Genomic DNA, 19995 nt, shown 5'->3' with positions numbered 1-19995 from the left:
ACAGCAGAGCACATGGCCGATATCAAAATCGATTTTATGTATTGTGTATGTATGCCTATTTATAGGACCCTCGTATTAATTGTCTCTATGCGCTTGAGAATTCAACAATATAAATAATGGTAGCTTTATTATAATACACATTAATGTTTTAAGCAGATAAAATTCCAAAATATGATGCAGTAATGAAGTTGCGATTTATTAATATTATATGTATAAATTTTCACGATGACACTATCAAGTTCTTCGTGGTCGAGCGGTCTAAGGCGCTGGACGTATGGTATACGTGATACTAGCCAAAGCGGTGAGCCGTGAGTTCGAACCCCGCCTCTGCCAAACTTTAAAAGAATTAAAATTAAAATTTTACTTTTTGAAAATTTCATATTGGGGAAATGTGACTGGTTGAATTTATGTATGGCGTGGAGTGGTGTGTCGGCCACGTGCTCTGCTGTGCATGTACTTTCCCGTAGTGGCGGAAGTTGTATTACGAAGTGCATCCGAACTCCATTTTGAAGCAAATGCTTTTGACAAGGCATTGGATTGTTCCAGTTTGCATCCTAAATCCACATTAGACCCTAATTTTCTTTTACGAAATCAAAAGATTAGATTATCATAACAACAAAACGGTAATCTTTTGTCGGGTCTAATGTGAAAATTACATTAAAAAAATACAGTTTTTACAAAATTAATTTTCACTTAATTCCAAAAAAAAAATGGCGTATATAAGATTGAAATAAATTCTCTACCTTCTATACTAGATCAATTGTGACGCAAATTGCTATCAAAAATTGTTGTGATAGATGTACAGTTAATATTCATATATTCCATTACCTATCTGATGGTACAGTTTTTACACAGAAAATATTTATTTGAAAAACCTGCCACTCGGCTTTTTCCGGAAAGGTCACAGGGTCGCCGTGACCTGTGCAATAATTGCAATTAAAATTTTTCTTATTCTAACAGCAAGCGTTTCTAGAATGTATTATGGCGAAATGTGGTGTACCCTCGCTGAAACCACCTGGCATCGCTGTCCAACACCTTGACCTCTCCAGGGTCAAAGGAGTGTCTAGCAGATTTCATATGTCCTCCAACCGGCGAGGGCTCTCTTTTGTGTTCGGAAACCCTTTTTTCAGTCTCACCTATATATTGTGATGGACAGTCTTTACATTGGATTTGATAAATGGACCCCGTACGGTCCAGTGTCTTTACTTTATCCTTGGGCGACACCACCATACTCCTGATGGTGTTCGAGGGTTTGACATGAACAGTTACACCAGCACTCCTGATTTTCCTGTTAATCGCTTCAGTCCCCGGGCTTCAGTCACTCCTTGAACGTAGGGTAACGAGACGTGATAGGCCTAATTGATATAAATTTCCTCTTTTCAAAACCAAAAGTTCTATACTGACCTGCCAGCATCAACCATCTTGTGCGATGGCTATCAGCATACTGATATTTGATGCAACTTTTGTCCACCAACGGATTCCATGAACAGAGACGAAGGGCATATTATCTTACTCACGTGTAGGCTACGACCAACTTCTGGGCGTTACTGCGACCTCCGCGTTGGTAGACAGAAGTTGCATTGCATCGCCAAACATCACCGTGGGCCCTGAAAGTTGTAAGCGACAGGTGCATAAATAACTTTTGGTTTTGACAAGATGAAAATGTATATCATGATATTTTAAATAAAATTTATACACATTTTATATACATTAAAAATCTGAATCTATATGTTTTATTATAACACAATGTACGTAACAGAATTCTGTCAACATTGTTTTTAAGTAAACACACCATTAAGATGATAATAAAAAATACAAGTAATAATGTATTGAGTAATAATATTGGCTTCATTTTTAGTTTATTAGCAAAGAATGTGTTTGTTTATTTATTTGTTTATTTATTTATTTATTATTTAACCTGGGGTGACCAATCAATGCACTGGCACTGTTCTCCCTTGGTTCCCAGGTGTTCTTATTTGTGTTTTTCAAAAAGGCACTTAATAGCAGCAGGGTCGTCATTTTTTTTGTGTTGATTTTTACAGATTTGTTCAAAAAATCAAATGTTTTTCACTTAAAATTAATATTTTATTGAAAGACTAGTCTTTAATTGATATCTAACAGGTATCCAGAAGTCAAAATTGACAAATGCCCCCTAATTGAAGAAGCATTATATTTAATATTTAGGGGATTTTTAAAAACTGAAGGTTAAAAAAAAAAAAAAAAGATATCCGACCGTCCGACCCAACTTTCCCATTTTCCCACTTGAGGGCAACACAACAATATTTTTTTTGGCCTTATAATCAAGTGCCTTTTTATAAAAAAAAACAACTTAATGTGTTATCTGTTATAGCAATCCAAAATCAAAATCTTAGGAAATTTTCTGTTTGGACACAATAATGACATTCGACCTCTCTGCTCATCATGACTCCAGAACGATATATCATAGATAGGTCAAACTAATATTTTTGATTTCTTACGACCAGATTATTAGAAAATTATTTTGGAATTGGTTTTAAAATAAAATGTGAGCAACTTTTTTTCGGAATTCTGGGATTGGACAAATGAAGATCTTTGTTTCAAAACCCCTTACATCCACTTGAGCAATTTTGAGAAAACATCACAAAATCATCAAACAAAATAATCACTAATATAAGGGGGTCTGCAACAAAGGCAGTTTTGGCGGGATGCTAATCCTACCCAGGCATGCCGCCAAAACCTGCTTTTGTTGTAGACCCCCTTATATCAGTGATTTTTTTATGTTTTCTTAAAATTGCTCAAAAGGGTTTTTGAAACAAAACTCTTCAAATAACTATCACAGTATCAGTGGCTAGCGTAATTTTTCTAATAAGTGACCCACAAGGATATGTATACATGCCAATGTCAAACACGCAATTCAAAGGAACTTCCCATTTTCAGCATTTATCATAATAAAATACCTGTTGCTTGTATCACCTTGTGATAAAGTATTCCCCGGTATTTTTGGCAATTCCTACACCCAATGACCCCGTTTTTTCAGCAGCCTACACTGAACCCCCTTTTTGAACAATAATTAGTCACTACGCGCGCATTTCAGCAAAATAAACGAGTTTTATCTATTTTTACTGTAAAATTGGATAAAAAGCTATTTTTGATTGTCAATGATGTGAAATTTTCGGCGCTCACATACAAAATCACCCCATTTTTGACGTTTCCAAATGATCCCCTTTTTCTGAAAATTTCTACACCGATAGTCCCCTATTTTCATACGCTGGTGGGCACAGGTACGTCACCTTCATACTCGGAAATATTACCCAGCATATAATAACAAGCGCTGATGTCTTGAGTCTATTCCACTGACAGAAAGCTACAGACTCCAACAGTTTGTGAAACAGGCTGCATTCCCAATGATTACAGTCGATATCACTAACAGAAAAATTATTCGGACAATGCATAATATTTTGGCATTCCTTCAACATCATACGAGAAGCCACGAGTGCTAACTGGTAGGCATCGTTAGTTTTGGAATAAGTTCACCATTTTGTAGAGAGAAATTGTGGCCAATAACTAAAATCGACTATCTTGGATAATATAAACAACACAAAACGGAATATATCTGTATGAGACGTTTGGAGGTAAGTTCATCATTTTTCTGCTTGAAAACAGCCTGCGAGCAAAATTGAACTTCTTCAAACAACGCGATATCCTACATTATTAACATATATTCGCCATGTAATCCGATTATCACCATGTCAACTGGATCATGCTTTTGAGTTCTACACCACGATTGAAATGATCGCAACACAAAGTTTATGGCATGTACTATCAATTCCAACAGGTGCGTGATCCAGTTACTAGGGAGTTACGTAACCACTTCGCTGGCGAATTTAGAAGGGCTTCGTCGACACTTTTACTTTAGTTCGTTTAAAATTTATCAATTACCTGGCGTATCACTGGTAATGGTATCTTTGGTTTTAATAAAAGTGAAGAGAACTATTTATCTAGGTCTTTGGTTAAAAAAACTGATATTGTTCAAAAACATAGAGACTTCCGCAAACGACCTTTCGCACCTGTGAAAATATTGTCGGATAAAAGAGCCCATAAAATTATGAACAGCAATATCCAAAACACATTATCTACATTCCAAAATGAAACGATTTTCAAAAACATCATCACATTTTCCCAGCAATATTGCATGAGTTTAAAGTGGCTAAAAAAAAGGGAAATCACAACAAATGTTTATTATAGCCTACATATAGGCCCTATATAATGATATAAAAAATACACCCAGAGTTTCATTTTAATTGTCATTTGTAAAACTGCGACATTAACTTTTCAAGACATATTGAATTAATTTATCCGAAAAAATTGGAGGGGAAGTACATTCTTCCTTGTCAGTCGCGCGCCCGAAGATGCTCCATGCAGTCCTTCCAAGGTTGCAGATGTGGACTGCTTGAATACCAAATACCTCTATTATAGTTAGACTCGCCGAGTCTCATGGACGCCGTTCCTAATTATAGTCATACTTGATCCAGGAAGATGTTGGTGGTGGCTGCTTTGTGTGGTGTGGCCAGTGGCGTAGCGTGGGTCATCACATTGGTGGTGGTGGTGGGGGGGGCACCGACCATGATGGGGGGGCACCGGATCTGATGGGGGGGGGCACAAGACGTTTTTCGGCAATTTTCCTATGGGATCATCCTATGGGGGACACGTACCCATTCTAATTCAGGATTCTAAATACCGGTAACTTTGCTTGTATAGCTGTCTCAAAGGTGTCACAATATGCAGAGTAAGATATTGAATTCATTGAAAAAAACAATGGGTCCTGTTATTGTTTAGTATTCAAATTCTGGTTGGGTTTTTTCCCCAAAATTATATACTAAATTATTTGCGCGCAGTTTCTGACTACATCGATTTTATTTGCTCCATTTACGCATCATTAATATTTCATTGGTTGCTTCGTTAGAGCTATGGGTCAAGTGATGATTAATTAATTTATTCGTAATTATTTTATTAATGTGTTTCACTATTGCAAAAACTACAGGTAGGTCTAGTCATAAAACATTCAGTATTTCTATAATGGCAATACAATATATAAATCGATTGATTCAAAATGTTTACCAGTTCAAATAGATGTGGTGTGATCAAACAAAATCAGTCTGAAGTCGGGATATTCAATTTTTATTTTATACTTTGATGTATAAAGCATTTGCGAATGTAAATTTTGCAGAAAATCCCATTGAAATTGGGCAAATTGTTCCAAAGATATAAATGGTAAGTCCAGATGAACAGTTTGATATTTAATATTATTTTGAGCAGTTGAAGCGTTTCCAAAACAATAGGAAAGAGAAGTAATTATTTCCTTTATTCTAATATATCTCAAATACAATATTTCCGACTTCCGACTGATTTTGCTTGATCACATCAAAAATGTGTAATGATTGAAAATTCGCTCATTTTGACAAATCAATTTATGAAATAAAACAAATTATTAAAACACTTTTTATTTGCTATGACAACCCCACTTTACGATAAATGGGCTATTCCTGTTAAAATCAATACGCCCCCTATGGAAGACATGACCTTAATCTCCCACACATGGGGTGTAGATATCAAATGGAGTCACCCATTCAGGTAATCCCATTTGAATTTCACACTCCCTGTGTGGAAGATTAAGGTTATGTCTTCCACAGGGGGTATATGGATTTCAACTGGAATATCCCAATAAGATCAACCAGTCTAGTATATTGCAAAAAGCATAATTTATGGTGTATCAAATCAGTCAATACTTGGAATATAGAACACATTGCAATGTGAGTTATAAAACATTCACGGTTTAGAGAACTATGGTCAGAGTATGTTCCTGTTGTTAACATGGGATGATATACTCCTCAAACTCCAGAGGACAGAACAACCAGCATACTAATTTATTCCCATGCGAAATTCTACTTTGATTGGTTGATGAAATAGATGAGATATAACTTGATATTTTTCCAGAACTACGTTGTCTTGATACATCAAAGATATCATTGGCTGGTGATAACATATTAAAGCTTTTAACTTCAAATTGCCAACACGGTACGCAGAACTTAATTAACCTATCCGTTGCGACAAGTTCAATGGCGTTTTGAAATATCACCCGTGGAAGCATCACCGGCTTAAATTATATCTTTTCCAGGTAAGTATGATAAGGATAATGAACTGAGTGCAATGCATTCGTCAAGATAATCGCACGCGCCGTGGAGTTATTGCATTTAGCTCGAGAGCCGATAGGCTCAAGAGCTAAATGCAATAACTCCATGGCAAGTGCAATTATCTTGACGAATGCATTTGCACAAGTACATTATCCGTCATACACTTTGAGTGTAGGCCTATTAAAACAATAGGCAATATTAATTGCTGCATTCATTATAGTAGTTTTAATATTAGGGAAAATATCTTACATTTTAAAAACACCGTCAGGACATTGACCAGCTACGTAGCATTTAACTGGTAAAGAAAATCAATCCCTGTATAAGGTAGCTATCAATGGTATCGATTGCGCCATACGTCATACTTTAGTAACTTATTCACGCATGGTTTGTAACCAATTGACTTTATGTTGTGATCATTTAGAGCACTGAACCAGTTCGAAACGATCGATTTAGATGTCCGACTAGTACTACGGTGAATATCAACTGGACTTTATAGCTCTATAATTTGAACTTTAAAATCTACTTATTCTGTTCTTATTATCTATATTAAAACACACGACATTGGGATTTAACAATTTGTTCAGTATTATCATAGGCCTTCAAACACATGTGTATGGCCTATGGTATTATAAAGCATGATCATGATATTATGCGCTAGTGTGTGTTTCCCGGGCCCGGCTATGTTATTTTAGATATAGGCCTACATGTATTTCATTTGTAAAATGCTGAATATTTTGCAATGGTGTCATCTTGTATAATTATGATCCACCTGTTTTTGTCTCTTTTTAATTAATAGAAGCTCGATTATTCTCATTTGATGTTTGATTTATTTGAGGTCATTAATCATAATTTATGACAATGATATTTGCACGAGCGATTGCCGAATAGGGTACAACTCTACTAGTCTTATTACAAGACTGCCCTACCCCAACCCTAAACCCTAACCCTAAACTCCGTAAACGAGGACTGGACTCAAGTCTAGCGAGTTGCACCCTATTCGGTAATTGTACCCTTTTATAGAACACCGTTTGTAACTATACCATTTTAACACCACAGAATGTATATTCGTACTTTTTTGATGGTATATATATCGAACAGACAATTATATAGTTATGTGACCTCTGTGTCGAAAGCGCCACCTAACTCTACTATATGGTTATGTGAAAGTAGTATTTCTAGTATTTGAGCGTGCACGTATTATCTAGAATCTATTGTTTAGCGTGCAGATTTTAGATAATGCATTGTTTAGCGTGCAGGTTTATATAATTTGGGCTGTGAAGGGTAGTTCGCGAAAATAATGCACGGGAGAAGAATACATAACGATGAATAGAAACGGGCACTAGAAGTGTATGCATCGACAATTTTTTAAAACTTTTTTTCATTTTTTTTTTTAAATGTTAAATGTTTTTTTGTGTGGGGGTGTGTGTGGGGGTGGGTGGGGTGGGTGTGTACTCTTTATTGATTTTTTATTATAGAAGTATAAATGTGCTTTAAAATTATGACATTACTATGCAAGTGATAACCCCATGCAAATCAACCTAATTAATATGACAAACTTGATGTTCGAGTGGACTCTGAGTGTACAGACATGCAATTGAAATTTTTTAATAATTTCCATTTTATAAATTTCTCATAACAATGTACCTAGAAATTTTATTTATCCTTCACTTTTCAGCTATTCGTACACATTTCAAATACAGGGCTGATCCATTTGATATCAACACTCTCCATGTGGAAATTTATCAAAAAGTCTTCAACAGGGGGATTAGAGAGATTGCGATTTCCAAACGTAGCGTCGAACGTACGTGGAATCTATTCAAAACCACTCTCCTGTGACGGGATTTTGAATAGATTCCACGTACGTTCGATGCTACGTTTGGAAATCGCAATGTCTCTAGGCCTATTACAAATTTCAATGGAAGGAACATTACCGACTCTATTTGAAACTCATCCTCTTTCTGTGGAAGATTCATGTTGAATCTTTCTCAGATGGTGATATGAAATTCAAATGGAGCTGTCTAATGTCCTCATTCATACTCCCCCTGTGGAAGATATTTCCAAACTCTTCCACAGGCAGTGGCGTAACTCCTATGGGCTCTGGGGGGCCGCGCCCCCGGGCACCCGGGCTAAGGGGCACCCTGGCCAGGCCTGGATACACATGCATTTCGACACGATAATACTTTGTTATAGGAACGAAGTGGACACCTTTACCTACCATGGAGAGAATTAATCTTCATTTGGGTGCCCCCCTCAACACAAAATTTTCGCTCGCTTCGCGCGCGGTGCACCTTAACTTGTCATTTGAAAGACCGAAATTCAACTTGATTATACCAAATTAGTGGTATTTAAGCCTGACATTTCGCGTGCCCGCGCGCAATTGTTTTAGGAAGAAGGGGTATTTTGTACTCTTGCTCCCGGGCGCCACAACCTCCAGCTACGTCACTGCAGCTAGTGATAAATCTTGAAAAGTAAAGCCATTGGAGGAGATGAAAACATTTTTTTTTTAACATGAAGTTCATTGAAAGATGAAATTAATTTGATCGGAAACACTACTTTTTTAAAAGTTATTCGGTAGGTATATATGGCTTTCAATCAAGGGCATATATAGCAAGCTTTCTTAGTCGGGGGGTTAATATTTGAGGGCAAAAACGAAAGCAATTTTGCGCTTGCATAATTTTGACCCGGTATTTTCAGAGGGAATTACACATATACCGGTTTTCTTAGAGAGAGTATGTACATTTAAGTCTTTGATCTTCCCAAAAAGGCTTTATTGAGACAATGTGCGGGCGTAGCGAGCAAAATGTTTGTATTTTACGCTATTTGGGCCCATGATCTGGGTGGAAAGGGCTTATACTTTGATCAGCTCCTAATCGGCGGGCCTTATAACATCGCGGATTAATATCAAAATATTTTACTTTGAGAATTGTTTTGTCACACCTCTCCAGAAGCATCACAAATTACTAATGCAAGTCCTATACTTTGTCTACTTTCTTTAACACACAAAATATAGGCCGGACAGGTCAAATAATGGCTCTCTTAACGTGGGCCTACTTTTGGCGTAAAAGCCTAACAAGTCCCGCCTATTACGAGCTGATCAAAGTATAATAGGGACATTGTGCGAGCGAGCAGCGCGCAAATCTTTTGTATTTTGCACTATTTTGGCCCATGATCGGGATGAATTTTGGTGGAAAACGGGCTTCTTGTCCCTTTTCTTTTCCTTTGCGTTCCCGATTTTCTCTTTCAATTTTTGTCGGAAGCGCACTTTTCTCTTTCATTTTTTGTCCGGGTTGGGGGGCTTTGCACCATGCACACCATTGGTTAGGGGCACCCGATCTACTTTCGCCCCCGGGCACCCTGAACCAAAGTTACGCCACTGTCCACAGGGGTAGTATGGATTTTAAATGGAATATACATGTATAGCTCTAAACGTGATGTGCTTTCTTTCTTTCTCAGCATGGAGAGGAGCCAACTTGGAATTGCTATCTTCCTTATACTAACGGCGTTTGCTAATGTGATTTTAGCACCCGGGGTTTTAGCATCAAGTAAGAAGTCATCTCAATCGTGCAAGTATAATCAGGAAGCACAGGCCTACATAGGGAACGTTAAAACAATTTATCATTAAATAAAAACATAAATTAATTATGAGGCCTGGGGAGGGTAAAATGGGGAGGGGGGGCAAGATATTTTTGACGAGCCGAAGGTGGGAGGGGGGAAGCAATTTTTGGCACACATTCATGGGGCGCCTTTTAATTAAACGTTCTAAAAAGGCGTGGGAAAACAGTACGGAAACGTTGCAAATCGGGATCCAAAAAATGTTCAAGGGGGGGGCAAAGATTGCTTGGCGGACCGAGAGGGGGCGAGCAATTTTTGGCCGGCCGTACGAAAATTTTCACAATGCACAATTATTGCATAGGCGTAGATCCCGGGAAGATCCCGGGGGATAAATCCTCCCAATAGGGGGATGGTCGGGTCCATACAATCATTCAACCCCCCACCCCCCATGTTGACGCCTGTATGTGGATTTCTGACCAAATTAACCTCATATTTGGTCATTTTAGTTCCAAAAGTGCAAATTTTTCATTCGCCAAAAATATTCACTACATTTTTTCACTATAAATTTTTTCCAACCCCATCCCCCCAATGTCAAAAAGAAATCTACGCCACTGAATTATTACACAGCCTCTCACCTGTTCCAAAGGCTTACGATATGAGTAACGCTATTGCAACGATCGCACGTTAGCGCACATTGCGCACGGTGAAACTGCGCCGTAACGATGTCACGACGACACGCACATCGTTATTGCGCACGTGGACAATGTCACGATGATACGCACATTGTTATTGCCATAGACATACAAACTTGTTTGTCTGGGGTTATTGCGCAGTAGGCCTATACTTTATTTATTTATTTATTTTTATCTAAGTACATTCGGGTAATGCATGCATATCTTAATACTAATTATGGCGTGTCCGTCCTCTGTCCGCGCGCTATCGCGTGCGAGTGGCTCGCTAACGCGTGCTCGCGGTGCGTATAACGCGAGCGCGCGGTGCGTATCGCGTGTGCACGGTGCGCTATCGCGTAGTGCTGCGGAGTACCGACGGGCGCAGTGCGAGCATCGGAAAGCATTACAGTGACTAACAGGTGCATCTCATCGGACCAATAGGCCTATTTTAAAGACATGATTAACATACCCGTTTGCGTTCACATTTCTCCCGATTGAATTGACGGCCTACATCCAGACACTACTAAAATTTCGGGAACCGCGAAATTTCGAGAACCGCGAAATCTAGTATAATATTAATTTTACACCTTGTTCTATACAATTTTGCTTACTGAGCTATGAACACGATACTATCTTTGTTTGTTTCTTTCAGCTTGTCAGACAGAATTAGATATAGACGATAGTACCAAAATACCAGATGGAAATTTTCAAGCATCTTCTGTAAGGCCAGATTCGGGACCTTGGAGCCCACACCGGGCAAGGATAAATGCTGACAAATGTTGGCAGCCTGATTATGATCAAGCAGGACCGCATTGGATCACTGTAGATCTTGGTGTAGTAATGTAAGGATCATTATTATAGTTGATAGCTTTTCAGATAGGCCTAAATATAGACGAATCCAATTTCACGCATTCCTGCTCCTCAATGGCAGCCATTAGCCGCGACGGGTACCCAACTATCCCACCTAAAATGTGAGATGATGCGGCCTTGAAGGGTATTATAAACTGCATTCTAACACCCGTGTAACACGTAGACAAACGAATGATGACAGTTTACAACACAAAAGAATCTAACATCGAATTTTAAGCGGGTTTAATCCACCCAATTGGGTACTCACAACACCTGTTTGGTGCATGCGGGTATCCAAATATGGCCGACCAAAGCCTGACCATGACTTGGCTCGTTGGATTCCTATATAAGATGGACCATTTCAGGCCAAGCTGCAAAACACATCCCAGACTGGTTCTATTTTGGAAAATGATAGGCCATTGAATATGGAATCCTACATATCTGTTAACTCTTTACTGTGTACCATGGTAACTAGACATCTCAAGTAGTGCAAACTATTCTTTTTCTGAAACCTCTAAGCGAGGCAACCAGGTGATAGTAATAGTAGTAGTAGCAGCAGCAGCAGCAGCAGCAGCAGTAGTAGTAGTGTAATTATTATTTTTATTAATTATTATTAGTGCTTTTATTATTAATTATTATTATTGTTGTCGTTGTTGTTGTTATCTTTTTATTACTTGCTTTTATAGGTGGGTGTCTGGAATAAAAACAAGGGGTTTCAGCACGAATGGAAGTCCAACTTCCGGCGGTTGGATTACCGAGTATAAAATAGTAGGGGGTCAGCATAATGGCAGTCCTGCAGGATTTCTAGTATCACAAGCCAGCACAACGTCGCAGGTATGATAACATAGGCTTAGGAACCGGGGATGGGGGGGGGTATAGTTATAGGTGAAGTTAAAAAATTGTGATAAAATAGAGGGAAAATAGGTGTCTGTGACCTATGTTTTGCAAAATTGTCTGCCCAGTGGCGGGACCAGGATTTTTTTTCGTGGCCCACCAAAACATTTTTTAATTTTCAGCCCCCCCCCCCCATGTTGAAAATCTTCCTAAGCCAATAGGCCAATGGATGATATGCATGAGACGAAGATGGGATCCGCATATCCATTTATAATTAAGGTGTCCTTCGACCGTTCAATAATTATGAGTCCCCGACAAATTTCCAAACGGCGTGCAAAATATTGCTTGCCCTTCCTCCAGCCCGGCCAAAAAATCTTTGCGTCCACAGCTCCTTGCATATGCCAAATGTTTGCAAATCTTAATGGTCTAAATACAATAATGCGAGCGCATCGACTCGGGACAATTTACATTTCTGTTTTCCTAAGCTTTTTAGACCACTTTATTTGACAGGTGGCCATCATGCGCGTATTTCGGGGTGGGATAAAAGCAGGGGGCGGCAAAAATGAAGGGGCGGCGGAAGAAGAAGGGGCGGCAAAAACAGGGGCGGCAAAAACGAAGGGCGGCAAAAAGAATTAGTAAATAAAAAGGGCTGAACAATTTGATAAAGCATAAAAATTGTGAAAAAATGGTATACTATACTATCAAAATGTGCTGCTTTTAGGGCGCTTGCGCCTGAAATCCCTTTTTTTTTTCTTTTTTTTTTGCTGTTTTTTTCAAACGACCGAGAAAAAATAATTGGGTCAACCTTTTCGGGCTGTTGAGGAATGGGCGGCAAAATTGAATTATCTTCAGCCCCCGGGGTTGGGGCGGCCACGGTACGCCACTGGCCATGAATGTGTGCTAAAAATACTTACCCCTTTCGCTTGTCAAAAAATCCTTTCCTCTCAATTTACCCATTCTACTCCGCCCTCATAATTACTGAACAGCCCCTATTAATGAGTACGACAACGCCTTCTTCTCTGTTCTATCAACATTCCAGTTTGTTGGTAATGTCGAATCGCAGACCCTCGTCACCAAGATGTTTAGTTCACCCGTTGCTACACAATACATCAGCGTCGAAGTTGTAACATATAACAACAGGTGTTGTTTCAAATTCGAACTACTTGGATGCCCAGGTATGTTAAATTGGCTAACATGTCACATTATAAAGTATATAAAAGCTCCCTTTGCCAGTTTGAACAGTTATGATAGTTTGTTTCTTAACGCATTATTGAAACCCATAATTACTTTATATTGGTATTTGAATCAATGGGAATCATTAGGGATGGCTTCAATCGGTCGACCGGCGGTAGGGTTTTGAAGCAATCCCTAAATACACGGATTTAGGGTTTCTCTACTGGAAGTCAATTTGTGCCGAAATTCCTTCCCACAATGCAATATGCGTATTGCATAACAAAGAATATTGATTAACCTCCGAACTGTATCTATTGTTATGCAAAACGCTGATTGCATTGTAGGAATTTCGGCCACAAATTTACTTCCGGTAGAGAAACCCAAAATCCGCGTATTGATTCCGATTTATTCAAATGCAAAAAGAAAACTAGAGCGATTCTCGGCTTTCGCGGTTCTCGGCTTTTGCTGTACTTAGCTGCTATTGGTGTTATATGCCCGGGGGGGCACTCAACTTTGGAAGTGACGGTATGTGCCTGTCAATAGACCCCCTCTTTTGAAGTCGACTATACCCGATGACCCCCTTTTTTTAAAAGTCATACCCGATGACCCCCCTTTTTTTGGTTGCGACTACCCAATGACCCCCTTTTTTCTAGAATAGCATCATCAAAATGCAACAAAAAAATGCCGAAACTGTCAAATTTTGCTCCATTTTTTTCAAAATTATGCCGAAATTTTCAAAATTTTGCTCCATTTTTTCAAAATTATGCAGAAATTTTCAAAATTTTGCTTTTTTTTTTTCTACTACCCGATGACCCTTTTTTAAAATCTTATACTCGATGACCCCCTTTTTTCAAAATATTGTACCCAATGACCCCCTTTTTTATTTTGTTTGTACCCAATGACCCCCTTTTTTAAAATAACGCTTTGTACCCGATAGGCCCCTACTTCGCGACTCCGGTAGGCACATACCCGTCACTTCCAAAGTTGAGTGCCCCCCCGGGGTTATATGTAGAGGCGGGTATTGTTTGGAAAATCTGTGTGGTTTTAGTTGGTTGTACATTTCTGTTCAGAACCTTGTGTGGGTGGACGAGTCGATGGGTGTGGGAAATTGGTGATCTTGTGCAGTTAGATGGTTTGGTTTTGAATAATATAGAAACGATGGAGTTGGAAATTGCTATGAAAGTGTTTGCAACAACATTTAAAGAAGAATTATAAATATGTAAATGGAGACAAAAATAACATAATATAATGTTAGAATGTTATGCAAGTTGCAGATATTGCTGCCCTGTTATGTCAATTTATGGTTTTTATTACAAGGTGTAAAAACAGAAGCGGTACAGTAACTACTTACAAAGGTTCAAAAACATAATTTTGACGTTATTTACGCCTTTCGGATTGTCATGATTGTGTTGTTACCTGAATAGGCCTTTCAGGAAGTAATACAACATAATGCATGGACTGTTAACATGGTTAAAGAATATATGAAAATAACTTGAACTTTTTTTAAATTATGCAGGTAATTCCCGCCTGTTTAATTTTTTGAGATGCTTTAGAGTGGTTTCTGAGATTTTGTCTTCCTCCTTTTTCACTTCCTTTCCAGTTTACGTCCCCGGCATAGCTATTGTTGTTTCTGCTATGTTTTTGGATTTTTCAGTAAGATAACACTCCTTCATTGTATCTTCCAGTGCATCAAACTTGTTCTGTATAGGGCTAACTGGAACTCTAGTGAATGTTGATGTAGCTTTCCTAGGTTCAAATTGGCATTATCTTGGCTCTTTCCGGTTTCATGTTAATGCGGACCTTAGCTCTTATACTAATCTGTTATCACTGCCTGTGTTGAATTTGATGAGAACAGATAAATCTGTAACAATGTGTTGCTTGTCTGAGAGGATGAAGTCAATTTCATTCTTGGTTTGGACTTTGCCATGTCCACTTCAAACAGGGTTTCTTCTTAAGCATGTTATAAAGAATGTGTTCATGAATCTAAATGCTTTGTTGACAACAAAGTCTAGAAGTTTGTCTCCTCGGTCATTCCTTTCGCCAATGCCATAATTGCCAACTACCTGCTCTCCAGCTCTCTGGGTTCCCACCTGGGCATTAAAATCTCCCATTATGATTTTATGGCTTGCTTTGTCTTGGTTGAGAAGGCCATTAATTTCTTCATATACTTCATCAACTGGGTCACCTTACGGCTTGTGGTTGGCATATCATAGATCTGGATGATTCTCAGTTTCTGTTGGTTTGATAACTTGATGATCATCTGTGCCACTCTATCAGATGTGCTCTTGTAGCATTAGCTGTGAGGTATTTTCTTATGATGAATCCTACTCCACAGCCAGCGCCATCCTTCTCTGTGCGTCTGTAGCATATTGTATTCCCGCTTTGAAGATCATATGAAGCTTTTCATTTTCGTCTTACTTCGCTAAGTTCGCTGAGTCCAGTGATCATGATGATGTCCCATTTTATGTTGTCTAGTTCATTATCTAGTTCGCACAATCATTCATCACTCAGAAGGGACCTTTGTATGTTCCTATAAGGTGAATTCCTTTAGGAAGCCTGTCTATTGAAAAATATATTCAAAACATTTTTATACAGATGACGACGAATGTGCTTTGCCTGCTGATAATAACTGTAACGCAAATGCTGCTTGCACCAATACCCCTGGTTCCTTTACATGTGCATGTAATACCGGTTACAGTGGAGATGGAGTAACATGCACAGGTAAGTCTATTTTATACCATCGGTTGTGTCATTTTTCTTACATGTTCTTCCTTCTGTCAACACTTGCATTATTTACTCTAGCACTCACATACTTTGACCAATTTCGACTTAACTTTGTCACAAACATCACTGACAATGACCATACATGCCACATGACACTCGTAGGGTCAGATGTCACACAATTGTCAAAATCATACTCAAATGTGTCCAAAAAGGTTGAATAGAACAAATTATAATATGCCAAACCGGTTTTTGAAGTGGTCAAGCGCTTCTCTAACCCAAGTTCCTCGTCATATTATTCAGATTTTACCACAGGCACGATAGTCCTACAATTGGTCCGAATTCCTAATTCTTCAATTTTGAAAAACATTTTATTCAAAACATTTTTATAGATGACAACGAATGTGCTTTGACTGCTGATAATAACTGTAACGCAAATGCTGCTTGCACCAATACCCCTGGTTCCTACACATGTGCATGTAATACCGGTTACAGTGGAGATGGAGTAGCATGCACAGGTAAAGTCTATTTTATACCATCGGTTGTGTCATTTTTCTTACATGTTCTTCCATCTGTCAACACTTGCATTATTTACTCTAGCACTCACATACTTTGACCAATTTCGACTTTGAAATTATTTCTAGTCGTCCATTTTGAAAAACATTTTATTCAAAACATTTTTATAGATGACAACGAATGTGCTTTGACTGCTGATAATAACTGTAACGCAAATGCTGCTTGCACCAATGCCCCTGGTTCCTACACATGTGCATGTAATACCGGTTACAGTGGAGATGGAGTAGCATGCACAGGTAAGTCTATTTTATACCATCGGTTGTGTCATTTTTCTTACATGTTCTTCCATCTGTCAACACTTGCATTATTTACTCTAGCACTCACATACTTTGACCAATTTCGACTTTGTCACAAACATGACCATACATGCCACATGACACTCGTAGGGTCAGATGTCACACAATTGTCAAAATCATACTCAAATGTGTCCAAAAAGGTTGAATAAAACAAATTATAATATGCCAAACCGGTTTTTGAAGTGATCAAGCGCTTCACTAACCGATGTTCCTCGTCATATTATTCAGATTTTATCACAGGCACGATAGTCCTACAATTGGTCCGAATTCTTAATTCTTCAAAAAATTATTTCTAGTCGTCCATTTTGAAAAACATTTTGTTCAAAACATTTTTATAGATGACAACGAATGTGCTTTGACTGCTGATAATAACTGTAACGCAAATGCTGCTTGCACCAATACCCCTGGTTCCTACACATGTGCATGTAATACCGGTTACAGTGGAGATGGAGTAGCATGCACAGGTAAGTCTATTTTATACCATCGGTTGTGTCATTTTTCTTACATGTTCTTCCTTCTGTCAACACTTGCATTATTTACTCTAGCACTCACATACTTTGACCAATTTCGACTTAACTTTGTCACAAACATCACTGACAACGACCATACATGCCACATGACACTCGTAGGGTTTAGATGTCACACAATAATATTGTCAAAAACACAAAATCATACTTAAATGTGTCCAAAAAGGTTGAATAAAACAAATTATAAAATGCCAAACCGGTTTTTGAAGTGATCAAGCGCTTCTCTAACCCAAGTTCCTCGTCATATTATTCAGATTTTACCACAGGCACGATAGTCCTACAATTGGTCCGAATTCTTAATTCTTCAAAAAATTATTTCTAGTCGTCTATTTTGAAAAACATTTTATTCAAAACATTTTTATAGATGACAACGAATGTGCTTTTACTGCTGATAATAACTGTAACGCAAATGCTGCTTGCACCAATGCCCCTGGTTCCTACACATGTGCATGTAATACCGGTTACAGTGGAGATGGAGTAGCATGCACAGGTAAGTCTATTTTATACCATCGGTTGTGTCATTTTTCTTACATGTTCTTCCTTCTGTCAACACTTGCATTATTTACTCTAGCACTCACATACTTTGACCAATTTCGACTTAACTTTGTCACAAACATGACCATACATGCCACATGACACTCGTAGGGTCAGATGTCACACAATTGTCAAAATCATACTCAAATGTGTCCCAAAAGGTTGAATAAAACAAATTATAATATGCCAAACCGGTTTTTGAAGTGATCAAGCGCTTCTCTAACCCAAGTTCCTCGTCATATTATTCAGATTTTACCACAGGCACGATAGTCCTACAATTGGTCCGAATTCTTAATTCTTCAAAAAATCATTTCTAGTCGTCTATTTTGAAAAACATTTTATTCAAAACATTTTTATAGATGACAACGAATGTGCTTTTACTGCTGATAATAACTGTAACGCAAATGCTGCTTGCACCAATGCCCCTGGTTCCTACACATGTGCATGTAATACCGGTTACAGTGGAGATGGAGTAGCATGCACAGGTAAGTCTATTTTATACCATCGGTTGTGTCATTTTTCTTACATGTTCTTCCTTCTGTCAACACTTGCATTATTTACTCTAGCTCTCACATACTTTGACCAATTTCGACTTAACTTTGTCACAAACATCACTGACAATGACCATACATGCCACATGACACTCGTTGGGTTTAGATGTCACACAATTGTCAAAATCATACTCAAATGTGTCCAAAAAGGTTGAATAAAACAAATTATAAAATGCCAAACCGGTTTTTGAAGTGGTCAAGCGCCTCTCTAACCCAAGTTCCTCGTCATATTATTCAGATTCTACCACAGGCACGATAGTCGAGTCCTACAATTGGTCCGAATTCTTAATTCTTCAAAAAATTATTTCTAGTCGTCCATTTTGAAAAACATTTTATTCAAAACATTTTTATAGAAGACAACGAATGTGCTTTGACTGCTGATAATAACTGTAACGCAAACGCTGCTTGCACCAATACCCCTGGTTCCTACACTTGTGCATGTAATGCCGGTTACAGTGGAGATGGAGTACCATAGGCTGATTTTTTTCTTACAGGTTCTTCTAACTGGCAACCTAATTTGAAGTTTCAGTAGTCCATATTATTCAGACTTGCAAAGCACCGTACGAGTCTGTCTCCGCTCCTTCTCCCCTCTGTCTTCTCTCATTTCCTCTCTTTCTAATCTTTCTGTCTCTCCCCCTCTACTATTCACACTTGTTTAGTCTGTCAGTATTGTTGCTTTTTTGTCTTTACATGGGTTTGTCATATTATGAATTATGATTTTATCTTGAGCAAGAAATTGGCCAAGAAATTAAATCAAGAGAAAAGTTAATATACTTTGTTTATAGGCTACCCTAACGCACTTAACCTTATAATATAGACGCTATTATCATTGGCAATGTTTTCAAAACCTTATCACTATCAATCATCATGATCGTTATCGTTTGTTCCATATCGGCTAATACATACTAATTCTTGAAAGAAATTTTGGTAGTCTTTTTGAAAAATATTTTATTCAAAACATTTTTATACAGATGACGACGAATGTGCTTTGGCTGCTGATAATAATTGTGATACAAATGCTGCTTGCACTAATACCGCTGGTTCCTACACATGTGCATGTAATGCCGGTTACAGTGGAGATGGAGTAACATGCACAGGTAAGGTTATTTACCTAGCTGGGGGGGTTTACAACCCCCCGAGCTAGGTCCTGTTTTTCTATCCGTTCTTTCTTCTTCTTTACCTAGCTGGGGGGTTTTCAACCCCCCAGCTAGGTACTGTTTTACTACCCGATCTTTCTTCTTTCTTGCTTCTTCTTCTTTCTGGCAATAAATTTCAAAATGCTTCTCCTCCTACATGTTACACCCTACAATTACGTAACTTGCACATATGTATTGGCTATATCCAGTGCCCATAGGGTCCAAACAGAATTGGGGTAAATAGTCATTAAGGGGGCATTTCCCGTATTTACCCAAATACCTTCAAAATGCTTCTCCTGTCACATATTATATAGTACAATGATGTCATTTGCATATATGCATCGGCTATACCCTATACCCTAGGTCATGCAGAGGTCAAATTTTAGAAATGAATTTCCTGGACAT

At 38.3% G+C, this 19995-nt stretch overlaps 1 protein-coding gene across 1 annotated transcript; it reads left to right on the top strand.

Annotated features, from left to right (window-relative positions):
• Positions 1-3412: 3412 nt before the first annotated feature.
• On the top strand, positions 3413-19976 carry LOC140139579 (uncharacterized). The gene is made up of 13 exons (XM_072161283.1): positions 3413-3611; positions 9624-9712; positions 11046-11235; positions 11929-12076; positions 13116-13251; positions 15845-15970; positions 16363-16488; positions 16657-16782; positions 17181-17306; positions 17734-17859; positions 18263-18388; positions 19426-19551; positions 19954-19976. The coding sequence occupies exons 2-13, from the start codon at positions 9625-9627 to the stop codon at positions 19974-19976; spliced, it is 1467 nt and encodes a 488-aa protein (XP_072017384.1). The 5' UTR covers positions 3413-3611; position 9624.
• Positions 19977-19995: the final 19 nt, after the last annotated feature.

The sequence above is a fragment of the Amphiura filiformis genome, chromosome 18 (genome assembly GCF_039555335.1).
Source record: "Amphiura filiformis chromosome 18, Afil_fr2py, whole genome shotgun sequence".
Classification (NCBI taxonomy): domain Eukaryota; kingdom Metazoa; phylum Echinodermata; class Ophiuroidea; order Amphilepidida; family Amphiuridae; genus Amphiura; species Amphiura filiformis.
Note: the sequence above shows the minus strand (reverse complement) of the source record. Positions and strands in the feature narration are given on the sequence as shown.

Bases quoted from the DNA above. Each gene is read 5' to 3' on its own strand.
- LOC140139579 (XM_072161283.1), top strand. From the start codon at position 9,625: ATGGAGAGGAGCCAACTTGGAATTGCTATCTTCCTTATACTAACGGCG. The intron at 11,236-11,928 runs GTAAGGATCATT...TTGCTTTTATAG, and splicing joins GTAGATCTTGGTGTAGTAAT to GTGGGTGTCTGGAATAAAAA. The intron at 12,077-13,115 runs GTATGATAACAT...TCAACATTCCAG, and splicing joins AAGCCAGCACAACGTCGCAG to TTTGTTGGTAATGTCGAATC.